Below are 22,995 nucleotides of genomic sequence, written 5' to 3'. Positions count from 1 at the left end.
CTCTCCCATGAAGAGCTCACTCAGGGCTTGTCACTCAGGCCAGAAAAGGGGTGTCAGCTGTCCCAGAGGGAGGGGTTGTCTGGGACCTGATTGGAGGGAGGCACCCCGGCCCCGCGGCACCCCCCCACCCCCACCCTTTGGCCCCCAAGCTCCTGGGAGTGGGAGCAGCCTCACTGCGGTCGGTTGGTGGAACTCTTCCCAAAGCTGACCTGTGGCTTTGTCTTCATGGTGAAAGAGTGAGCACAGGTGTGGTCATGTCTGCGCAAATGTTGTGTGTATGTCTGAGGACACCACACAGAGATGAGCAGTGTGGGGAGGGGCTTGGCTAATTCCTCCCCGGCAGTGTGCGTGGTGTGGGGGCGTGGGGCCCCAGGGTGTCTGCACCTGCGTCAGGTGGGCGTGGTGAGACATTCTGGGGAGGGAGTCACGTGGCCGTCTCCTGGCCGCTGGCACCCAGGGATGAGGGACGCAGCATCAGACCCTGGCCCCTTAAGGGCCTCCCATGAGCTATATAGGGTCCACCTGCAGGGGCCGAAGCAGGTTTTCGCAGCCCCGGCAGGAGACGGAGGATGCAAGAGGTCATTGCTGGGCTGGAACAGTTGACCTTCACCTTCGAGAAGGATGTAGAACTGCAGAAGGGCACTGGCCTCCTGCCTTTCCAGCGGATGGACAGTGAGTGAGGCCAGGGTGTCGGCCGTCCCTCTGGAGGAACCTTGAGCCATGGCCCCACTCCCAGCCCTCTCTGGAGGCCTCTCTGCTGGGCTCACCAGGGAGACTGAGTTGGGTGGTGGTGGGGGGGCTGGAACTGACAATCTGCGAGTCCCAGCTCAGTCCCTCCCTTCTTAGGCGCTCGGGTCCCCCCTCTTACATCTTCTCCAGGACTCCAGGAAAATGGGGCTGACTTCCAGGCAGTCCATTTCCCAGACTGGGAAAGCAGAGAGACATAGAAGGTGAATTGTGAGAAGCCAGGGAGGTCCACACTGGCCCCCTGAGCTCCCCTGCGGCCCTCCTTCTCCTCTGTTTCAGAGCTGGGGGTTTAGGTGTTGAGGTCTGGAGGCTGGTTCTGGAGGCCAGCAGCCAAAAAACCAGGAGCCCCCAGGCTCAAGCGTCAGGGAAGTTCGGGGTGGGGAGCACTTCCTGAGAAGAAAAAGCCCCTGGAAAGCTGCAGCCGCTGAAGAAGCTACCTTCCTTTCCCCCTTCTAGAATCCGGCTCGGCTGTGTGCAACTTCTTCGCTAAAGGGCTCTGTGACAAAGGTGGGTAAGCAGGAGAACCTGGTGGGGGAGGGGGCAGGGTCTAGACTGGTCTAGACCAGTCTATACTGCAGTGAGTTCCCCTTGGCCTGGAATAAACTGTCAAATCTGCACCTGGGGTGCGGAGGCTGGAATGGAGTCAAATTTGTCTTATAAGGAGGCAAAGGGCAGGAGAGCGGGTATGTCCTTCAGGAAGCCCTCCCCTCCCCGAAAAGGATTTCTCTGGCCCAGCAGCATTGATTAGGGTACCCAGGGCTACCCGGAAGGGGACATTCTCTTCTTTCCGCTTTGCTGGGGGTGAGAGTGTTTCCAGAGGTTCAGCCTGTGTGTTCCCAGGAGGCCCCGGGGGTCTTGAGTTTCCTCCCCGCCAGGAAAGCTATGCCCTTCTCCTCAGTACCCCCACCTTCTCATCCTCCGAATCAGTGTGGGACCTGGTCAGCTCTTCTACGTAGTCTTTATGTCCTAAGACAGCTCTGTCTTTCCGTCTCTGAAATGCTACCCTTAAATGTCCCCTGTTTCTCCCCCACCCCCGCTTGGATCAAGCAAGCCCCTCTCCCCTAATACAGGCGACCTGACTCCAACCAGGGGTTCCCAACCTCTGGCTCATGAACCACTCACGGCCTCTTCCTATAGAAATACACAGTTGCCCCCAAAAGTCTTGCCTCCAATCTGGGGGCTCCCAGTACCCCTGTAGATCCAGGTTCAGTAACCCTGCTAATGTGAATGAGTTTAGGACCAGTTTTTTGGATCCAAGCAGTCCTGTTCTTGGGAAGCCAGGAGGCCGGGAGGGGCCCAGGCCGGGTTTGGGGCGGGGAGGGTCCTAGGGCGTAATTGCCACACACCTTGCACCTCCTTTGTCCTGTCAGCCCTGGACGATGGGGTGAGGGGGGAACCAGCATTGCTCACTCGAGGCTCAGCACTGAGATGCCGCCTTGGGTCCTGTCTCCAAAGCAGTGGTTCACGGTGACACCCTCTTGCAGAGAAACACCACTGCCCTGGCCGGAGGTCACACCAGAGCAAGTTCCAGGCCAGGTGATGGGAGGGCCATTTGCAAAGAAGCCCTTCCCGGTTTCCCTCCCCTTCTATCAGACAGTCAGCCAAGCACGAGCCCGGAACTTAGGGACTGGGGTGTCGTTCCTGCTGATGCTAATGCCCCAGGAAGAAGAGCAAAGAGTTACCTCGAACATTTCCACTTCCTTCTATGCTGTTACAAAGCTGGCTTGTTGGTTAGCACCTTAGGTCTCCGCACTCAGGAAACACAACCTTTGTGGGAGTTTTTTTTTTTTTTTTTTTTTTTTAAGATTTTATTCATTTATTTGACGGAGATCACAAGTAAGCAGAGAGGCAGGCAGAGAGAGAGGAGGAAGCAGGCTCCCTGCTGAGCAGAGAGCCCGATGTGGGACTCGATCCCAGGACCCTGGGATCATGACCTGAGCCGAAAGCAGAGGCTTTAACCCACTGAGCCACCCAGGTTCCCTGTGGGAGTTTTTAGGACCTGATTTAAACAGGCCCTTCGGGAGCACTGGATACCCCCGGACCGTGCTGGGGGGAGTCCAGGGCTGGAACCACGGCTCTGCTCTCTGGTAGAGGTTCCCTGCCATGATCCTGGAGGAGAGGGGGTGCCTGAGAGCTGCTCTGACCCCCTGGGGCTCCCTGGGGTTTGAGAAGGGCGAGGGCAGGTCTGGCAAGTAGAGGGTTTGGGCAGAGGGGAGGTCATGCGAACAGCCGCCTGTCCGGACTACGGCACCTCCTTCATGTTGCCTCCAGCCCCTGATTCTAGCTCTAGGGGGTCAGGGGATGGGAGGGAGGGAGGGCAGTGGGGATCTGAGCCCCAGCCTCTCCTGGGGAATTCCTTCCCGGGCTGAGCTGGGTCCACGCTGTCAGCAGCTGGGTGCTCTGGTGTTCCCAGGGAATCTCTGCCCGTTCCGACACAACCAGGGGGAGAAGATGGTGGTGTGTAAACACTGGCTCCGCGGCCTGTGCAAGAAGGGCGACCAGTGCGGTTTCCTGCACCAGTACGATGTCACCAGGATGCCCGAGTGCTACTTCTACTCCAAGTTCGGTAATGTCCCGTCCTGGCTCCAGGCCTTGCCCGGGAGGTTGGCAGTGGGGACTGTGAGAGGGGCAGAAGTTTTGAGAGGGGCCCGTGGAGGAGGCTGTGCATGCCTTGGGGGCCAGACCAGCCTCTCTGAGCCTCGGGTGCCTGCTTCTCCAGCCCCCTAGACACAGGGGAGCAGTACTCTGGGGTCCCTGTTTTACCGCCCCGCAGGCACACACAGGTCCCTCTGAGGGAAGGGGAGGGTGTGGCTGGAATAATCAGGGGCTGAATAGTTCCCCCGACGGTCCTGGCTATTCACATACCCGGACTGACTGTCCGGAAACAAGTCTTGAAAGGGCGATCTCTCTGTCCCGGGGTGGGTCTGGGCCAGGGAGCCCCAAACAAGCATTTGGAAGCCACTTTCCCAGTGCTTGCCCAACCCACAGAGAACCTGTTCTGCTGGCCGGTATCATCGTCTGCTCTCTCCACTGTCTTGCTATTATTAAGTCTTATTTTAGAAGGAAACTTGACGTCGCTTCCGTAAGTAGAAAATGAGCATCTCTGACGGGCAGTGCGAGGTAACTGTAAGCATACAGTCATGAGGCCCAGACGCCCTAGCCTCTCCAGTTATCTTATGTGGTCAGGTCTGGACCCGTGTCCTCCCGCCCTCTGGCCTCAGGACCACTTTTTATCATCCACGGGGCTGCAGAGGGGGAAGCCGCGGCCACGTGTCCTCTCCTTTAAGAAGGGTCTGCGAATGTGTTTCAGATCTCATAAAATATCTTCCCAATACAATTCTACAGCTCCGTTCTTTCCGGAGCTGGAAGGAGCCCTAGGGATTATGTAGTCTAGCGCTTTTCAGACTGTGTTCCAAAGGAGTGACCTGGGAGGGGAGAACTGGCCCAGTCTCCAGGGACCTCTCTGACTGAGACAGCTGCAGGGGTCGCTGTCCCTCATTAGTGCCAGCACCCCCCCCCCCACCCCGCGCAGTAGGGGGAGTCTCGGGTATGCGGGAAGAAGGCAGAGCATTCATCCTCCCAGGCCAGTCCGTGGCCGCGCGCTCAGAGCTGGGTTCAGCTGCCCGCATGTGTTCTTTGAAAGGAAGGACAAAGTCTACCTGGAGCCCGGCTCCCCTTCTCACTGCCTAAACCTCTTTCATTTAAAAATGCCATTTATTCATTCCTTCGGGAAAACTTGGTTCGGTTTTCTTTTGGGACTTGGATGCTGTGCTGGGGATGGGCACAGGGATAGGACCAGGTTCCCTTCTGCCCCCCAATACCTCTCACTGTGAGGGGCATCCTTGTAAATCATTGATGGTAGATCGTAACCTCTGTTTCTGCTCTTGGAGTAAATGAATATCTCTAATAGCCTATCAAAGTGATTCTCGTTCTTCTTGCAAGTAAGTTGTTTTGTTTAGAGCCTTAGGTTGGGAGGTGTAGGAGCTCGTGCTGGAGGGGGCCAGGGTCTTTGGGCATAGCCTCTGGCCTGGAAAGGCAGAGTGGAGGGTGGAGTTTGGGTGACACCTGCTGGCCGTCAGAGGAGCGCGGCGACATGCATCCAGGATGGGGCAGAAAGGGAGCCCTGCTCAGGCTACTTCCCACTGCCTGACCTGTCAAATGCTCACCAGCCCTGGAGGGGAGCGAGGAGGGGGTATGTCACTTCCATTCCTCTGGAGGCCAGAGCCAGGAGTCCGTGCTCTGCCAAGGGCTGCACACACAAGCACGGAAACCCGTCATCGGTGCAAGGAAGGCTGGTGATCGTGGCCATGGCATTTCCCCTCTCTGAGCCCTGGTGTCCCCGTTCGTGAGATGGCAAGACCGGGAGGGAATGGTGGTTTAAAGCTCTTTGGCATCCGTGGCCCTCTTCTCCAGGTGAAAGCCACTGGTGTGAACACCGTGAAGTTCCTTTTGGTTCTGAGAAGCACCACGTTGTAGATTTTTAGGGAGGATGAGATTGGAAGCCTTCACTGTTTCTCTACTCAAATGAAGTGAAACATGAGCTGAATCTTCCCCAAGCCTCCTTTCAAGCTCCTGGCCCCTAAGAGAAACCTAAGAGGGTTCTTACCGCAACTCTCAGGTGGTCTACCCGACAGGGCTGGTTCCTTTTAGGGAACCTAAGTCCTGGTCCATCTACAGACCAATGACAGTGCAGATGTTGTGAAACTACAGGTGTCCCTCTGTGTCGCGTCTGGCATCATCCCAGTGCCCACTTGGGGGCACTACTCTGCTCTTCTTGGCATTTCCACCAAAAAGGACTGTGCCCTGGTTCTGGAAGCACTGTGGGTCTCCTAGCGATGAAGGCAAGAGGGTTTAATCAGATTGTATCCATGGGATCGTTAGCTGCTTACTCTGGGTCTCCCCTCCCCACCTCTCCTCTCGTTCCTTCCTCTCTGGTGGCTTCCAGATGCTTTCAGTTCCAGCCCCTCCTTCGGGATCTCTGGCCCTGCCTCCACACGGCCAGATGTGCTTATTCCTACCCGAGCCCTCCTGGGCACACAGTACTGGGATCCATCCTCCTTAGATTGCTGGAAGGATCAGGAAAACCTTTCTGTGGCTGTTGGCAGACAGCAGGCAGGTGGCTTCTGTGCAAGGGGCAGGGTCAGTCCAGTCTGGGGAGGATGGGAAGAGCACTAAAGATGAGCCTGCTTTTAAAGAATGCTGGACTTTTCAGGTGATTGCAACAAGAAGGAATGTTCCTTTCTCCACGTGAAGCCAGCTTTCCAGACCCGGGACTGTCCTTGGTATGACCAAGGTTTCTGCAAGGATGGTGAGGCCCTGATAGAAAGGGAACACTAGGTGATCAGGGTGGGGGAGGGGCGGTCCCTGGCAGGGGAAGGAGGCATATTCCTGATGAGGCCCCGGGGGGGGGGGGGGGGGCTTCCCAACAGAAGGTCCTTCCATCGTCCCCCCCAGGCCTGCTCTGTGACCCTGTAACGTTCAGCCAGCGATGGGAGGACCTGGCGCCGGACTGGCTTCTGGCAGCAGGCTTACCTGGGTTCTAATCCCGGCGACTTCGGAATGCATCAGCTGTGTAACCTTGAACAAATGACTGAACTCCCCTCATTTATGCAAAGGGGAAACCCCTCCCTCCTAGGGGCAGACCCCCAGGAGACTGTTCATCTACAGTCTCGTCTTTTACCACCCCCCACCTGTGTGCTGTCACTGACGCTTGCTCTGCCTACCCCATTAAGAGGCAGGTTCCCCCCATCCTCCTCCCTGTGCTCTGAGGCCCACATGCTTTGTTTTCCTCTGCCTCCAGGCGCATTGGTCTGAGGCCTACACCGGCCCGCCGAGTTGGTTGTGGGGGATTTTAGGGGAGGAAAAGTGAGCTGTGGGGTGAGCCTTTCCTCAGTTGTACCTTCTGGAGCTAAGTCAAGATGGCGCGTGACCATCTACCGTCACGTCATTCCGCCCAAACGCAGTGTGTTAGGAACGCTTCCGGCCCCCTTGTTCAGGACCTACCCCAACATATTCCGAGGTCGCCTTTCCCCTCTCAGTCACACGGTTAGGAAGCAGGTGCTTTGGGCAGTCCGGAAGGGAGAGATTTGTACACCCCGTGAAGTGGAGAGCCTGTGACTGCCTACGCTCCTGGTGAGCTTTGTCATGTGTCTTTCTGGCTGTTCTTTGCCCAGCAGGTCCCCTCTGTAAACACCGCCATGTCCCCAAGACAATGTGTGTTAACTACTTAGTGGGCTTCTGCCCCGAGGGCCCCCACTGCCAATTTGCACAGTGAGTATGACCCTGGATCAGCAACTCCCACCTAGCCCAGCCATTCTCTGGCTTCCAGATCTGGATCCTTCTCTACCTTCACTGGCCCAAGGTGGGAAATGAAGTGTCTGGCGACCATCTGCCCAGTGCTTTCCTTGCTGGCTTACCCTGCACACCCACACCTCCTCCCCCACTTGGGGCTGCACTGAACTCTACCCCAGGCGGATAATGCGTATTCGAGCTGGGCACAGACATCTAGCTCTTCACAAACTGTTCTAGAAATGAGTAGAAACCCTTAACACCCACCCCAAGCCTCTGCAGTTCTCCCTCATCCCCTGGCTGGGGTATGGGCTCCTTCCCCACAGGGTTCAGAAATGGGAAATCTGCAGCAGGCTGACACCGAGCATGCTAATGAGCCGGGGTGGGGGTGTTGGGGGCTGGAGCCAGACGGTAATCATCTCTCTCTCTATTCCCTCAGTCCCAAGATGAATCTTTTATTCAACTCGAGCTACACGAAGGTGAGTGCAGGCAGGAAGGGGGCAGGTGTGTCTGGTTCTCTTTACTGGGCATGCTCCCTGGGAAGCGGTCTCTCTCTCTCTGGTACCACCCTATGCCCAGCTGCCCTCACTCTCTCATGATTTGCTCTAAGTACCCACCCCGGGAAAGGCACATGCCACCACCCAAACCCTCTCCAACCCCTGTAACCTCTGCTTCAGGAAGGACTGCTCAGCTTATGGGCCCCTGAGGCTTTCCTTCTCCTTAGCTGGATTGTGTGTGTGTGTGTGTGTGTCTGATCTCTATGCCCAACATGGAGTTTGAACTCATAACCCAAAGGTTAAGAGTTGCATGTTCTACCAACTGAGCCAGTCAGGTGCCCAGTGTATGAGGTTTTTAAATGAAGAACAAGGGGCCCAGCTCTGGATTTATGGTCTAAAGATGTTGTTTGGGATCCGGGCTGTCCTGGTTGTGCTCAGTCCCTAGGGAAACATATAGTGTTCTTATTGCTACCAAGCACTGATGAGCACCTCCACACATCGGGGGTCAGCGGTCAGGGAACCACGGCCTGTGGGCCGCATCTGGCCCCTGCCTGTCTTTGTACAGCCTGGCGCCTAAGAATGATGTTTTAAAAAGCATGTAGGAGGGGCGCTTGGGTGGCTCAGAGGGTTAAAGCCTCTGCCTTCGGCTCAGGTCATGGTCTGAGGGTCCTGGGATCGAGCCCCACATCGGGCTTTCTGCTCAGCAGGGAGCCTGCTTCCTCCTCTCTCTCTGCCTGCCTCTCTGCCTACTTGTGATCTCTGTCTGTCAAAAAAAAAAAAAAAAGGCACGTAGGGAAAAAGGCAAACCAGATAATAGATATTGTTAACACGGGAGAATGAAAATGTCTGTTCTCGAAGTTTTCCTAGATCAGGGCAAACTCATGGCGTCCGTATCCTCCAGAGCCGGTCTCAGGCCTACGCGGCAGGGCTGAGCGGCTGCAACCGAGCCCGCGTGGCCTACAGAGCCAAACCGCTTTCTATCTGGTCTTCTACAGAAGCCTTGGCTGACCCCTGGCCCGGATGACTCTGACAGAGGTCAAAGCAGGCGTGGGAACAGGGCTCTGCTCTCGCTGTTCCTCCGGGCCCGGGCCAGGCATCCGGTCCCTCAGCCCCAGGGAAGGCCGGCGCCAGCTCGGGAGGGCGCCCCCTGCTGCCCCTGAGTGGGATCTCTGCTGGAAGGTGGGAAGCCGCCTCCCTCCATTCGTGACTGTTGGCCAATTCCCAAGCCCATGTGTAACCATCCGCAGGAGGCATGTTTTGGCAATTACAGTTGTCACCAAAGGCGTCTTGAAACCTGGTTTCCGCTGAAAGAGCTGGCCAGAGCCCCTGCCCCTGGTCTAAAGCCACCATGTCTACGCAGAGTGGATTGTCTACAGTGTTTTCTCCTGACCTTACCTGCAGCTTGTCCACGGGCCACGGCGTTCAGCACCTCCTGCTTCCGCCTGGGAGCGTCGCAAGTCCCCTTCCACGACCACGGAGTGTGGGCTTCTCCACCCTCAGGGGCAGCCCCAGGAGCGCCTGCTCTCCTGCCGCTCGGGGCTCAGGGCACTGGAACAGGGCCCGTGCTACACGGTGAGTGGCCGCAGACAGACCAGGCCATGGCCCCGCTGAAGGCGGGGGTGGGGGGAGTGGCTGCAGTCGGTCAGTTAAGAACAAGACACTGAGGGGCAGGAGTGATGAATGGGGGGGTGGGGGGCCACCGGTAACCCCAATGTTTCTGCTAAGTCTCCACAACCTCAACTGACTTGTATCTCCAGCCAGACAAGAACTTCTTTCTTTATTAAAAGCTAGTAAATCAAACAGCTCTCACCTCCTCCTTCGCTGCCTATGAATAATGAGTTCACACTTAATGTCCTCAAGAATGGGGTGGGGGGCAGGATTTGGTAAGGAAAGGAACGTAGCACGTTGTTTTTCTGATTTTGCTATTTTCTGGCTTATCACGAAGAAACATAACTTCATGAGATAACATCGACCTGTCCCGTGCTTCTGACTCCTCTATACCGAAAGCTCCAGCGGGGACAGGGGAGGGCACAGAGCTCTTGCCTTTCTCGTACGTTTGATTTTGGGGCCTTTGAACATCTGGATCCCTGTTCTCTGGGATAGCGATGCTGGCTTGAAGGTCTCAAGGTCTTTCAGGCCCGAGATGGAGCTTCATTTAAGAGAGAATCCATCAAACTCCTTAGAATGACAGCTAACTAGCTCTCAGGGTTCCCTAGATGGGTTAGGGCATTTCTCCTGGGATCCGAATTTACAAAAAGTGACACCGGTCATCTTTTTCTTTTAGTGTCGTAACATGGGCCATTATGCCAGCCCCAGAGCAGTAAGACTCCACCAGGTAGGAGTTACCAAAAAGTAACCCCAGGTCGGTGGGCTACCTGACGACCTTCCAGCAAAGACACCCAACGGCCACTCTGTGGGATCCTCTGGTCCCCATGTCCAGCGCGCCCTCATGTTGGGCCCCATGGGGCTGGAGATGCGGAAGTAGTGGCCTGGGCTTATTTCCTCTAATCCTGTAAGGGAGCCAGCTGGTAGAAATACACCTGGACTGGAGGCAAATGGGACTGTGGAAGGGCGCGGTATCACATGATGGGGGAGCAGAACGCACGTACACCCAGAGCTCGGGTTTGTGGGACATGCACAGGTCCTGCTCCGCGTGGCTCTTGTACCATGGCCAAGCTCGGGCCGTGCACGGCGGTGCTGTTCACACGGCCTCGCCTGCTGCTGGGAACTGATTAAACCCAATGGTTTTCTTCAGCACGACAGCTGCCTCCCTGCGTGGCTTCCTTCGATTTAAGGCTCTATTCTGTGCGTGCTTTAGGTGAGGAGTTACAGGCAGGGAGATGGTGCAAACAAGGCTTGTCTCTGGGAAGGGAGGGAGTGACGTGCACCGTTTAAGGCCACACTAAGTCAAAGGCCATTGTGATTTAATCTGCAGGGAGAGGTGCGGGTGGGCTAAGCCAAGCCTTTTGGGGAAAGGGAGAAAACGGTAGGTGTGTGGTCGGAGCAGGGGTACCAGCTCCCCCTTTGGCAGATGGGGACGGCTGCCCGGTCTGCCCGGAGCGGGAGGGAAAGGGGACAGGGCCGTCTTTAAAAGCACTGCTCCTCCGGGGCTGCTGAGACCAACGCCAGGCAGCCGTGGAGGCAAACTGCCTCACGTCAGGCCTCCACTTCCTCATGCTGAAAAACGAACCTGGCCCCCGCCTCACCGGGTGGTCAGAAGGCTAGACCGAGAGCACGCAGGTCAAGAACCTGGCACAGCACTTGGCTTTGATCGCAGAGTAGGCACTCACACCGCAGCCAGGCTTTTGTGTGAATTGTGGTAGGGTCTTTCTTGTTTGGTTCAAGGTTAGAATCTGAACACGGGATGGTGCCACTGAGGTTTCGGAAGAGCTGTTGTGATTTAAGCCCTGCTACATGTCGGCCTCTGCTGGAATGGACCGATGCGGGACTTCTCACCTCACCGAATCTCGGCAAAGCATGTATAATCCTCTCCACTTTACAGTTGAGACCGTTCTGAGAGGCTCCAGTAAGTTAGACACAACCTGCCACACCCACCCAGATCAAAGGTGATGGACTGGAAGAGGCAAATAGTAAGAGGCGAAGTAAAAAATAAATACATTTAAAAATGTGGTCGTTCTGCAAAGTGGTGGTAATCCCACGGAGGAGCACAGGGAGCAGGCTAATTAGGATCATCTGTAAATCGGGACAAACAAGGACTAGGAACAGTGGCAGCAGACAGGGTTTCCCATAGGAGTCACACACCCCGTTGCTAACAGAACACGATTCTCTTTAAGAGCTAAATACCTGAACGTGTTATTAGACAAAAGTACTTTCCCCAGTACACTCAGCATTTCAGATATTCCCACTCAGGCCTAAACTCCAGTAGCTGACGCCGGGGTAACCCACCCTACAGCGCACAAGGGCGCAGCCAGGACAATGGGGCGGGCCCTCGAGGATTTCCCGCCTTCCAGAACTGGGCCCCTTCTTGCAAGTCTTCTCACAGGTGGAGTAGAGCCTGGCCATTCCAGAAACTTCTCCTCGGGAGGGATGGGAAGGCGGGTGGGGACTGTTTGTATGGATTCTCCGCCCGCTGCTGAACCGGAAGCAAAACCCAAGCACTGTTGCTCACCCAAGGGGAGCTCCTGCCGGGCCTGTGGCAGGTACGGAGCATCGTTTTGGGAGACAAAACCAAGAAGGCTGTTTAACATGGCTCAGCAAGCTCCGAGCATTCCTGACTCCTTTTTCTCGGCTTTGTGAAGAGCAGTTACTCGTGCCTCACGTCTGCAGGACGCTGGCTTCTGGCAGCTCAGGCTCACGCGTCTGCATTTCCGGTTTGGAAAAGAATCTCGGGTCTTGCGGGATGAAGCCTTGCGTCCGCCAGATCACACGCAGGACTGGGGCAGGCTGTGCAAATGAACTTGTAGGGACATCTGCACGTACGAGTAATAAATCTGGCCTCACAAACCAGACTCTCAATACTCTTGTAAGCGGGAGCTATGAAGTGTATTCCCTCTGTCACTCGGAGTTGGGCTCGACCTCAATCAGCGGATATCCGCTGACCTCAACGACTCAGACTACTGGGGAATGTTCACCCACAACCAGGCCTGTCCACAGTCAAAAAACGGACCTCCTCTGTAACCATTTTAGATTCCAATAATTTTATTCTTTTCACTCCCTCTCCCCCCGCCAAACCATCTTCAATGGTTAAATGTGCACTGCTGGTGTCCCAGCACACATCCCCTGCGGGCTCCAGGCTTCCATCCTGTGTCCCGGTCATCACCTCCGCCAGCGTTGCAGCTCTTTGGATAAATAGAGAGAAGCGTAAGGACCCAAGAGGCCACTTCTTTTTCTTTTTAAAAGATTTTATTTATTTATTTGACAGACAGAGATCACAAGTAGGCAGAGAGGCAGGCAGAGAGAGAGGAGGAAGCAGGCTCCCAGCTGAGCAGAGAGCCCGATGCGGGACTCGATCCCAGGACCCTGAGATCATGACCTGAGCTGGAGGTAGAGGCTTAACCCACTGAGCCACCCAGGCCCCCTGCCAAGAGGCCACTTCTAAAGATGGTTTCTGTCTCCTGCCTGTGCAGATCATTCTGTTCCCCTTTTGTTTTACAGATTCAGAAATAAAGTCTTAGGGGCAATCAGAAATTTCTGCTTTACTTTCTTCAAAGATGTGAAAAACAAACCTTAGGTATCAACCACCTGAGCCCTTTCAGACAGGTAAGCCTTTTTTTTTTTTTTTTAAAGATTTTATTTATTTGACAGACAGAGATCACAAGTAGGCAGAGAGGCAGGCAGAGAGAGAGAGAGGAGGAAGCAGGCTCCCCGCTGGGCAGAGAGCCCGATGTGGGGCTTGATCCCAGGACCCTGGGATCATGACCTGAGCTGAAGGCAGAGGCTTTAACCCACTGAGCCACCCAGGAGCCCCAGACAGGTAAGCCTTTAAGGAGGGGATTGTCCCTGGGAAAGAAGTGTAAGTGAGGTTTTTTTGGAGTCTCCATGTACATAGAGCTGATGAGAAAGGAACTCCTCTTCCTCATTAACGGACTGGCAGACCACACATCTACCAGTGCCCCACCAGTGGCGTGCAGGAATTTACCGCAGTCCTATTTCTGCGGCTTGATCTGCTCTCCCACTTACTAGACACCCAATCAGTCAAAAAATCCAATTAGAGTAAAGTCCTTTTTTTTTTTTTTTTAAAAGTAGGCTCCACGCCCAAAGTAGCACTTGAACTCACGACCCTGGGATTAAGAGTCACATGGTCTACCAACAGAGCCAGCAGGCACCCCACGTCCTATTAAGCATTTGTGAATTACACTGGTATTAATGGTTGTCTTGTACCTTTACACCAAAAGTTTTCAGAAAGCATCTGGGCTTTTTTTTTAATCGTGCAAAAATACTGGGCTTTTTTGGATATTCTCTTATATACTTTGTCTTTTAAACATTTTAACTATAAAAACATTTTTATAAAGCAAGACTTTAAAAAAATGAGATAAGTCATCTTGGGACTAAAAGAGAAGTGAAGTTCAGACATTTTTCCTCCTGGTAAGATCTGATACAAGCTGGAAGTCCCAACTAGAAGGATGGTTTTGTTTTACATGGTGAAAGTAATGTTTAAGATTTCTGTGACCCTCAGACACATGAGTGAGAGCTGTATTGTTTCTCCCCCGCTCTTGGGGGTATAGAGCTGTTCTGTTTCAATGATAAAAAGAAGTTCTAAGGCAGGAATGAAGAAGGGTGCTGATCTGGCACGCAAATGACTTTCAGAGGAGAGAGCACAAGACCACCAGATCTCTAGGGACCTCACGTCCCTAGAGCACAGGTGCAATGATGTCAATTCTAGTCCAATCTTATAAAGTTCATTATAACCATAACCTTTAATTAAAAAACCCCAGAGCCGTAGGCAGCGGCTCACTCACGAGGGTATGTCAGATAAAGCAGCACGATCATTAAAAAGCAATTCACAGACCGCCCTCTCCCCCACCCCCCGGAGGTCCCGCAATGGGATGTGACCTGTGATTTCCGTTAAAAATATCAAAAAAAGCTTACTCAGATGCCTGAAGCTCCAGCCACACCACAGGACAAAGTAGCCGGTAAAGAGCATGGTGATGCCCCCGACGCCGCTTCTCACCGTGGTGCTGCACCTGACCCAGCCTATTTAAAAAGAAACACGTTGGTTGCTATGGTGAACAGCAACCAGGGGCGGCGACCTGCCAATTACTCAAGTTCGCATGGTCAGCATGGGCGTTGGGCTTGTAATGCACAGTATTTACATATTCCCCCCCGCCAGAGGTAATTTTTTAAACAGATGAAAAGGCTCAAATCCAGAAGACCTTCAGTTTTAATACATTTAGTTAGTGTTGCTTTGAGAGTTTGGTCCAAATCTTGAGTGGAGAGATTACTATGACTGGTTCACTCGAGGCACAGGGTCCTCCCGGCTCTGGGACGATCGAGGCGGGCAAGGGAGAGATGAGGGTAGGTGACGGGGGGACAGTACAGAAACCAACTCTAATCCGTTAAGTGGCAGCTGCTACTCTGCCAGGTTTGCTGCTCTCGATTATGTCCACTTCTGGTGCAGAAACTGACCAAGAGGAGAGAAGGAAGCCTACGCACTCGTCTCTTTATCTCTTTCCCTTCGCCCTGCTGTACCAGCCATGGCTACAGTAAGAGAAACGTCTCCAAATGCCTGGAACGAGCAACACAACCCAGCAGACCGGGACTCCAGCTCACCTTTCTGGACAGCTCCCAAGAGCCACATCAGAGACAAGTTGGAGGATGCAAGTCTGGTCGGGGGCTCCAAACTCCTGAGAGCGGTCGAGCTTCTTTCCCACAAAGGAACTACGGTTCCAAACAGAAGGCACTGTGATCGTTCACCAAAATTCAGGCTCTTTCCCGACACTCCGTGCCTGCGCCTCCCAGGGCCAGGCTGCAGTCCCTGGGAATCAGGACCCGCAGATGTTTTTGATCTGATGAGCGGTCTGCGCAGCCGGTCCAGTATATGTGCTCCGTGCAATGAACGGTCTACATTTCCCACCGGCTGCCAAACATCTGAGCAGAACTTTCTACTATTACAGGGCCTACTGCTCCCCGTCACTCAATGTACTAGAATCAACACGTGTGCCCTATGCGCCCACTGCTATGACTGACCAGCCATTTCTCACTTCTGTTCAACCAAAAATCCAGAACCAGAAAGCAGGCTGTAAGGCTATCTATTTATAGCTTTCCTGCACCTGTTTTTCTGTTTAATGACAGGCAAGGAATCTCTACCGTTGCTGGTCCTCTGGTCTTGGTGGGGTTCATCGGGATAAAGGATAAATGAAGCAAATATTTACAAGTTTAGCAGATGAGGTAAAAGTTGCTATGGATGTAAAAATGCTATCCAAATACTCATTACGTTAAGGAACAAGGAGTAAAGCCATACTGGCTTCCAAGAAGTTACACTGAAATAATTATTTTGCAAGGTGAACACTAAAAATCCTTAAAGGATGACATGACCCCATTCTTGGAAAAGATAGGAAGAGACACTTTCGTGTTAACTCCAATTGTAGAACCACTTCCCCTGCCGTGTCAGGAACAGGGGTGGCCCCCCGACTGTTCCTTCTCCAACCAGCAGCCTTCTTCATTAAGCGTTCACAGTGGGTATAAAAAACTCCAAGGCCCAGGAGAGGCCAGCTCAGAACCCACAGAAGTCCCCCTGGACCGTCTCCAGTGCCATCCTTCCTGCTACTCAGGGACGCTGAGCTCTGATCTCCATCCCTTTCGGCCCGGTTGTGGGCCTGGGAACTGCTGACACCCACTGCCATCTCCTCTAGATGTTGTCCTCGACCTGCCAGTGCTGACGTCCTTACATCCCAAACCTAGCGACAACAGGCCCGCGTTCTCATAGAAATGCTGGAGCTGTCCCTACCTTGTGTACCTCTAACACTCCCTATCACCCCTCTGGCCTGGCTGGAACTCCAGAAATGTGACTGCCTCACCTCTCATCCCTCTCTGGCTATTGTAAAACCTCCCCTTTCACGGCCTCCTCTGGCTACCAGCAGACCTCATCCTGGCTTGTGCTACTCCTGTCCTGCTCGGCTGCTTCCCCACATACGCCCCGTCTCAAACATCGCACCAGGGTAGTTTACTGATGGCAATGCTGGATGATGGGAGAATGGCCTTTAAAAACCCATGACCCAGGGCACCTGGGTAGCGCAGTCGGTTAAGCATCAGAGTCTCGGTTTTGGCTCAGGTTGTGATCTTAGGGTTGTGGGATCAAGCTCTGCATGGGGCTCTGCACTCAGCTTGAGACTCTCTCTCTAAAATAAATAAATCTTGAAAACAACAACAATCAAAAAACCCTCAAACCCATGATCCTGTAAGGTTTCCTCATTCTTTTTTTAAAAAGATTTTATTTATTCATTAGACAGAAAACACAAGCAGGGGGTGCAGCAGGCAGAGGGAAAGGGAGAAGCAGGCTCCCCGTGGATTAAGAAGCCCAATGCGGGGCTTGATCCCAGAACCCCGGGATCATGACCAGAGCTGAAGGCAGACGCTTAACCAACTGAGCCAGCCACCCAGGTGCCCCAGGTTTCCTCATTTCACCTTCTGCTATCCCCACCAGCCAAGTTTTGCTTTCTGTAGTTCAGTGAATGGTGTTTTTTTCAAACCTCTCCCTCCTTTCCCCCCATCTGCCCACACCCCATCCCCTGTGCTGGGTCTGGGGCTCCCCGCTTTGGCAGCCTCCCAATACCAAAGGTAGGTTAAAGCTTGGCTGCTCTGCAGGAACACTGCTTGAAAACAGGATTCTTAGACCTTATTTCAGGATCACTCTCTGGGGATGAGGTATAGGAATCTTTAATACATGTGAAACTGTCAGTTGTCCAGATGTGGGACCCAAGGACCTAGATCTCTTCAGCTCGAGTCCTGAAAGCCCAGGCACCTGAATTCAGCCACAGCTCAGCCAAGCACCCCTGGCTGAGCACGCACCAGGCTTTCCTTTGAAGAAAGAAAGCCGATTTATATTGCTGAGGACTCTTTAAGACCCTTGTATTGGTGGATTCTCCAGGGATTTAAATCCTGAACTTCTAAAATCTACTTTGGCTAATGCTGGGAGAACTACCTTTTTTTGGGTAGTAAGTGTGTGAAATCCTTCTCATTAAACCTCGCAAGACGCTCCTAATGCCGCTGAGTTCCATAAGCCTAATTCTCGTTCCCGACTTACTGAACCCCGACTCTGTGGTGTCCTCAGAACGATGAGTCTGCTGAGCTACGCCCAGTACTGCAGACTGTGACCAATGAAAGAGAACAGAAGCGCTTAGAACTGGGTGCATGGGCAGCTCAGTGGGTTAAGCGTCTGACTCTTTATTTCAGCTCAGGCTCTGTGCTCAGTGCGGAGCCCGCTTCGGATTCTCTCTTTGACCGCCACTTACTGTATGAACACGGGCACGTCACTTAACACTTCCGGGGCTCAGATTCCTCACCGATAAAGTAAGTGGGACAGTGCCTTCAGTGACAGTCATCTGAGTCGTCATGAGGGCTGAATGAGGTAATAATGCAACACACCAAGCAGTGTCTGATACAGTCATCCCCTGACCAACATTAGTCCCCTCCCTTTTTCCTCTGAAATGAAAAGTGCCTGTATCAGAGACACTCCTCAGCACTATTAAAGGTAGTACAGGAAATAAACAAGTCCCGCTTGCCAGAGAGATTGGCATTGGCCACCGCAAACCACAGAGAAGTAGAGATCTGACAACCACCTGTGTTTCTAGTTATGGTGCACTTTCTATAAGGTGGTTTAGTGGAAAGGGTGAAATGTGGTCTGAAGAGACTGTTCTACCTGCTGCTCTACCATCTACTGGCAACATGACCTTGAACCAATCACTGCTCCTCTCTGCCTGTTTTTTCACCTGCCAAACACAGAAAAATCACTGCCCGCCTCTCAGCGCAGCGACGCTGAAATAAAACGGATGGAAGCACTCTGAAAACAAAGCAACACAGATGTTAATAGTAATTCTAGGTCAGCATGGGGAAAGGACTGCGGGTCCCAACTTTGACCTTGAGACAGACTACAAGTCTGTAAAGAGGGCCTGTTTGTAGGAAAACCAGTAACCACTAAAGCAGTCGATGATGTACCTGTAGCTAGCAACACTGTCCAATCACTACACTTGTTTTGAAAGCTTTAGAAAGAATTAATTACTGTACCAGAAAAAAAATGCTTGTCAGACCAGATAACTTGGGGTTTAGTGAATATATAATAATTTATAAAATATACCAGAGAGAGAACATATGTCCCTTTTAAGAAGAGATGTTACGAGTTTTTCAGGTGCAAAGCTATTCTGAGTTGCTACACGTCTCCTGTTGAAGCTAAAAGTACTAGTAAATGCTACACACACACACACACACGGGATCTAAATGCTACATTAAACTAATGTGCTTCTAGAAAACCTTAAAAGAGAAAAATCTAAAGTTTCCTGGTGAGGAAAATGAAGAAACTTTATGTATCGTAACTAGAGCTAGTCCCAATAACTGAAGGTCAAGTTGTGCAGGAAAAAGAGAGGATTCCCTGAAATTCCAGGGACTTCCTGACTTGACCCATTCTAGGCACTGGCAAGGAGCCTCTGGAGGGCTTCTGGGGAGATGGCCTCACAGCCTGTCTGTCTCTTTCCACGACTCCTTACTGGATCTCTCAAGACAGTGTGAACACCTGCCCAACATCCCCCGGCCACGTCCCCTCCTGCTGCGGAAATGCAAGTGATCAATGTCACTGGCCCACCTGGCCTAGCCCAACCTTCAACTCTGCGTGGAGGGTAAGGGAGAATGGTAAAACTACTGGTACTCATTCTGGAGCAAGAATTGATGTTTTCAGAACAACTGTTAAGTCTGGTTTACTGGACAGCCTAGGTAAAAAAGTCAAATGAGCAAAACCAGGAGTATTCTGAACCTTATTAATTCAAAAGGCACAGAGCTGTATGGATGGGCTGGATGGCCCGTGAAAATGCGTATGTTTACCTTTTGAGAGTCTCTCCCCCTGGGGACTGGTGAGCTGAGGCTTTTGGGCCATTACATTCCAATACTGGGGCTTCCCTGGCAATACTCCCAGTCCAAGATAACCAGGATAGAGCTCTGGAAACCACTCCAGGCCCAGGGAGCTTGAAAGGGTCTTCCTATCAGCAATGCCAATCTGACTGAAGGGGCTGTATGAGGCGTGAGGCAGGACTGGATGTAAGGTTTGCTGACAGCCGAGGTGTGACACTGGGGGCCCACGGCCAGAGCTGGGCTGCAGCGACGCTCCTTCACCACTCTCTGTTAACGCCTTCACATCAGGGACTCGGTGAGGACAGCAGGCTTCTGCTTTCTCTTCTTGGAAAAATCTGACAGCCAGAGAAGCAAGGCTTTGATTATGCGGCTGGGACACAGAAAGCGGCTCACTGCAGGCCGTCTCTCTTGGAGTGAATAAATTGAAACTGGGACCTTCATCTGGACCTTTCTTCTCTGTGGCTGAATCATCACTACTGATGTTCTTTGCATCACCGCTCACAGAAGCCCATTCTGGGATTTCTGGTATAGATACAATTTTCTCTGCGTTTCCTCCGCTGCCATGTGCCTCTGTTCCAAGGTACAGTGCTTTTCCCTGGTTCTCCCTGACTTGGATGTCACCTACTGGGCTAACTTTAAAATTTAAAAATTGTGATTCCGTGTTCTTTTCTTGAGTCTCAAAGTCTCTAATGTCAGAAGAGACTTCTGAGGGGTGGTCCCTGGCCTTGGACTGTCTCTCATTGTTTGACAATGATGTTCTTACTCCTTCAGCCCCGTAACTGAGATTCACGGGAGAACTGTGATGAGGTTTATCTGGTAAATTTACTAGAAGCTTCCGTCTTAGGGGATCAATTTTGTCCAATCTGAAATTAGTAGAAGTGATCTGTACATCATTAGGTAAGGCAGAAGAGTATTTTCTATCTTGATTTGATGAAGAACGTTCTACTGGGCCAAGAGGTAAAGATGTTTCAGTTTCTGAAAGGTTACTTCTACCTTCCCCTGATGTAGGCAAATATTTGGCAAGTTCTCTCCTAGGAGTAGTGTTCTCTGATGCGTGAAACCGAGCCTTTGCTTCTCCCTGGAAAGTAATCTCTGGTTCAGTATTTTTTAGTGTTTTGATAGAGCACTGACCTTGATTCTGGATGTCTTTATTTGCCTTTGTATTATTTGATCTTTCCAAACCAACAGCCAGGAGTGGAAAAGACTTGGTTGCCCGTTCCGGTTTGTCCTTTACCAAGCTGGTACTTCTCTTCTTACTCTCCGTCTCCAACTTTCGCTCTTTAGTGTTATTTAAGTCAGTGATTGGCCCTTTCGTTTTTTTAGCATGTGGGCGTGGAGCTGGCTTGGACTGACAAGCTTTCTGATCAGCAGGTACAGCTGGTCCTATCATCTTACAATACGGCAAGTGGGATTTTAATCGTTTAAATGGCTTTTTACAGTAAGGACACACTTCCATCCTGGGTGAGTATCGCTCTCCTGTTCCTGAAAAATGCAAATGGGAGATTATGAGGGGCACGTAGTTGGTAAATTACTAACATTGCATTTACATGTGTGCCTTTCATTTGGAAGAACCTAGGTTGAAGAAGTTTTAAAAAATGTGTTTTGGCTTATTCTTTTCCTTACAGAGGTAGAAAATAGAAGACATGGTTGCTTTTAAGATAAGTATCGTTGGCTTCACTTCTGTTTGGCATTTTACATTTCTTAAAGTCTTCCAAGAATCAACTGTTGGTAAAAAAAAAAAAAACAACCAAAGTGGTTTTCCACAACCCTAACTAGCAGATGAGGAAAGCCAAAAGACTTAAATGTAATAAATTAATGGAAGAAAAAGTTGTACAAAATACCGGTCAGAGGGGCGCCTGGGTGGCTCAGTCGGTTAAGCATCTGCCTTCAGCTCAGGTCATGATCCCAGGATCCTGGGATCCAGTCCCACGTGGGGCTCCCTGCTTAGCAGGGAGTCTGCTTCTCCCTCTGGCCCTCCCCCTGCTTGTGCTCTCTCTCCCCTCTTAAATAAATAAATAAAATCTTCAAAATACCAGTCAGATTAAAATGTTTGCTGTTTAAGGTTACAGCAAGTCAACTGGTTACTACGTTGAGTATAAAGAAACTGTTAAAATCTCTTAAACACAACATTTAAGGAAAGAATGGCGAAGAGTAAAAACTCAGGCCACATTCTGAAGGCTGCTGCTTAGAATCACAGTTTTCAAAGTGGTGTATGGAAGATCCACTACAGTGCAAGAAGAAAATATTAGACCTTCCATCATTTCAGCATGAAAAACGAAGCTCTAACACCGTATTAGTAACGTATGTATACACACATACACGTTTATGTAAAAGTGTTTACGATGCACAAATGATATATACGTGGTGGGGACACAGTCCTCATTTTTAATTTACAGTTTGCAGTACAATGGACAACCGGCAAATTCATTCAGCATATCTTTGTGATATTCATACCACGTAAAAACATGGAAAAAAAACAATACCATGCATCATCTGTACCTCTTTGTGCACTGAGCCTGGCACATGATAGTTGTTGAATGAATTCCTTTTCTGGACATAAACACGCAAACGCTATTATCATAGATGACTATGGCTGTGAAAACCTTCAGACCACTGAACACAGAGACTAAAACCATTTACACAAAATAGATACACAGAATCCTGGCCAATCCATTTAGGATCCTATATAAATTCTGGCAAAACGAAACTGTTTCCTGCCAAAGAGCTTCAATTATTCTCACTTTGGAGGTACCCCCTTGACAATATAATGAAAGTAAATACCCACAACTGAGCCAGTCCACGGGCCTTGGACTAACAACTTTGGAAGGGGCTAGGGACCTCTTGGACGTGTCTGCCTCTACATTCCTTCACTACTCTTAAACCTACTGGAAAGATCCTGCACCCTCACGTGGTAACGTCTCACCGCGGGTGGGTGACTACTTACTGACTGGAGCTTCTCCAGAAGGATGCTAATTTGGGGACTGTTTCTCTCGGCTCTCCATGCCTCACGATCGCAGTCCCCGAGTCTGGCAGAACAGACTGGGTTTGGATTGTCAGCCTGCGCGAGACACAATCAGAAACGTAACTCGTTAGCACACCCAGCGAATGGATGTGGCGCGGCACTGGGCCAAATACAATCTAACCGCGTTATCCGCAGGGCAGGTCCCCTCGGTGCTCCGGGAAGCAAACAGTTAAAGCCGCGCCCGCCTCCCCGGCGCAGGGCCCGCGGGACTCCTGCCAAACGCCTCACTCAACCCATACCCCGCCGCGGCCGCGGTACCCGGCCCGCCCTCCTCCCGGCTCCCGCACTTTTTCCGGAAGCGGAGCCGTAGCTTCCCGCTGAGTGGGCGGGGCCCTCCGCCCCAGCAGCCCCAACCGGAGACTCCGGAACCGCACGGATGCTGAAGGGGGCTCGTCCTGCCGCCCCGGGAAGCTGTCCCCACCCCCACGGCTGGCCCGCCATCCGATCAACTCCCTCTCCTCCCTGGAAACACTCCCCCATCTCTGACCCACGGCGTGATCCACCGGACACAGCACGACTGGCTGCAACTGACCCAGAGCAGCAGCCTCACCTCGCCTAGCAAGGAAGTTCCGGAAGCCCCCGCGACAAGCCCCCCGGCACAGCCCCTCGAGCGGCTTCCCAACTCCCGGGCAGGCACCCGCCGCAGGCCGTCTGCGCCACTGCCTGATGCTGCTCAGCTGTGTTTTAAAAAACTTACCACACAGGGGCCTAACTCAAATACTTGTTTCGTATTATGATGCCATAACTTAAGTTAATTCAAACCTGGCTGGGCTTTTATGCCGTTCTCCGGTCGGCTGCGAACAGGCAAAAGCTTAGGCCGCCTCTCGTGAGGTCCTCTCTCCCAGAAGCTCCCAGTCGCTCCTCCCCACTCCGAGCCCGCCTCTTCCCGTGGGCGGGGTTTACCGGTCGGCGCGGCCGGGGTCG

General features: G+C 52.2%; 2 protein-coding genes across 5 annotated transcripts; one reads left to right on the top strand and one right to left on the bottom strand.

The window, feature by feature from the left end:
- Positions 1-569: 569 nt before the first annotated feature.
- CPSF4L (cleavage and polyadenylation specific factor 4 like) lies at positions 570-10,290 on the top strand (the record flags this gene model as incomplete). Its single annotated transcript, XM_080826675.1, has 8 exons — positions 570-672; positions 1,204-1,254; positions 3,161-3,313; positions 5,960-6,055; positions 6,924-7,017; positions 7,475-7,514; positions 8,934-9,104; positions 9,817-10,290. The coding sequence occupies 8 exons, from the start codon at positions 570-572 to the stop codon at positions 9,886-9,888; spliced, it is 780 nt and encodes a 259-aa protein (XP_080682801.1). The 3' UTR covers positions 9,889-10,290.
- A 1,878-nt stretch (positions 10,291-12,168) lies between these two features.
- Positions 12,169-22,884, bottom strand: MTNAP1 (mitochondrial nucleoid associated protein 1). Of its 4 annotated transcripts, none has more exons than XM_080825735.1 (6): positions 22,622-22,884; positions 21,994-22,107; positions 19,023-20,531; positions 14,763-14,870; positions 14,082-14,186; positions 12,169-12,331 (listed from the first exon to the last, which is right to left on the bottom strand). In XM_080825735.1, the coding sequence occupies exons 3-6, from the start codon at positions 20,503-20,505 to the stop codon at positions 12,309-12,311; spliced, it is 1,719 nt and encodes a 572-aa protein (XP_080681861.1). In that variant the 5' UTR covers positions 20,506-20,531; positions 21,994-22,107; positions 22,622-22,884; the 3' UTR covers positions 12,169-12,308. The 4 variants fall into 4 exon arrangements, with proteins under 4 accessions (XP_080681861.1, XP_080681863.1, XP_080681860.1 ...); XM_080825737.1 differs by having other exon boundaries at positions 12,170-12,331; positions 20,181-20,531; positions 22,622-22,675; XM_080825734.1 differs by lacking the exon at positions 12,169-12,331 and having other exon boundaries at positions 13,237-14,186.
- Between the last annotated feature and the right edge of the window lie 111 nt (positions 22,885-22,995).

This window comes from Martes martes (assembly GCF_963455335.1).
Source record: "Martes martes genome assembly, chromosome: 16".
In the NCBI taxonomy this organism is placed as follows: domain Eukaryota; kingdom Metazoa; phylum Chordata; class Mammalia; order Carnivora; family Mustelidae; genus Martes; species Martes martes.
Note: the sequence above shows the minus strand (reverse complement) of the source record. Positions and strands in the feature narration are given on the sequence as shown.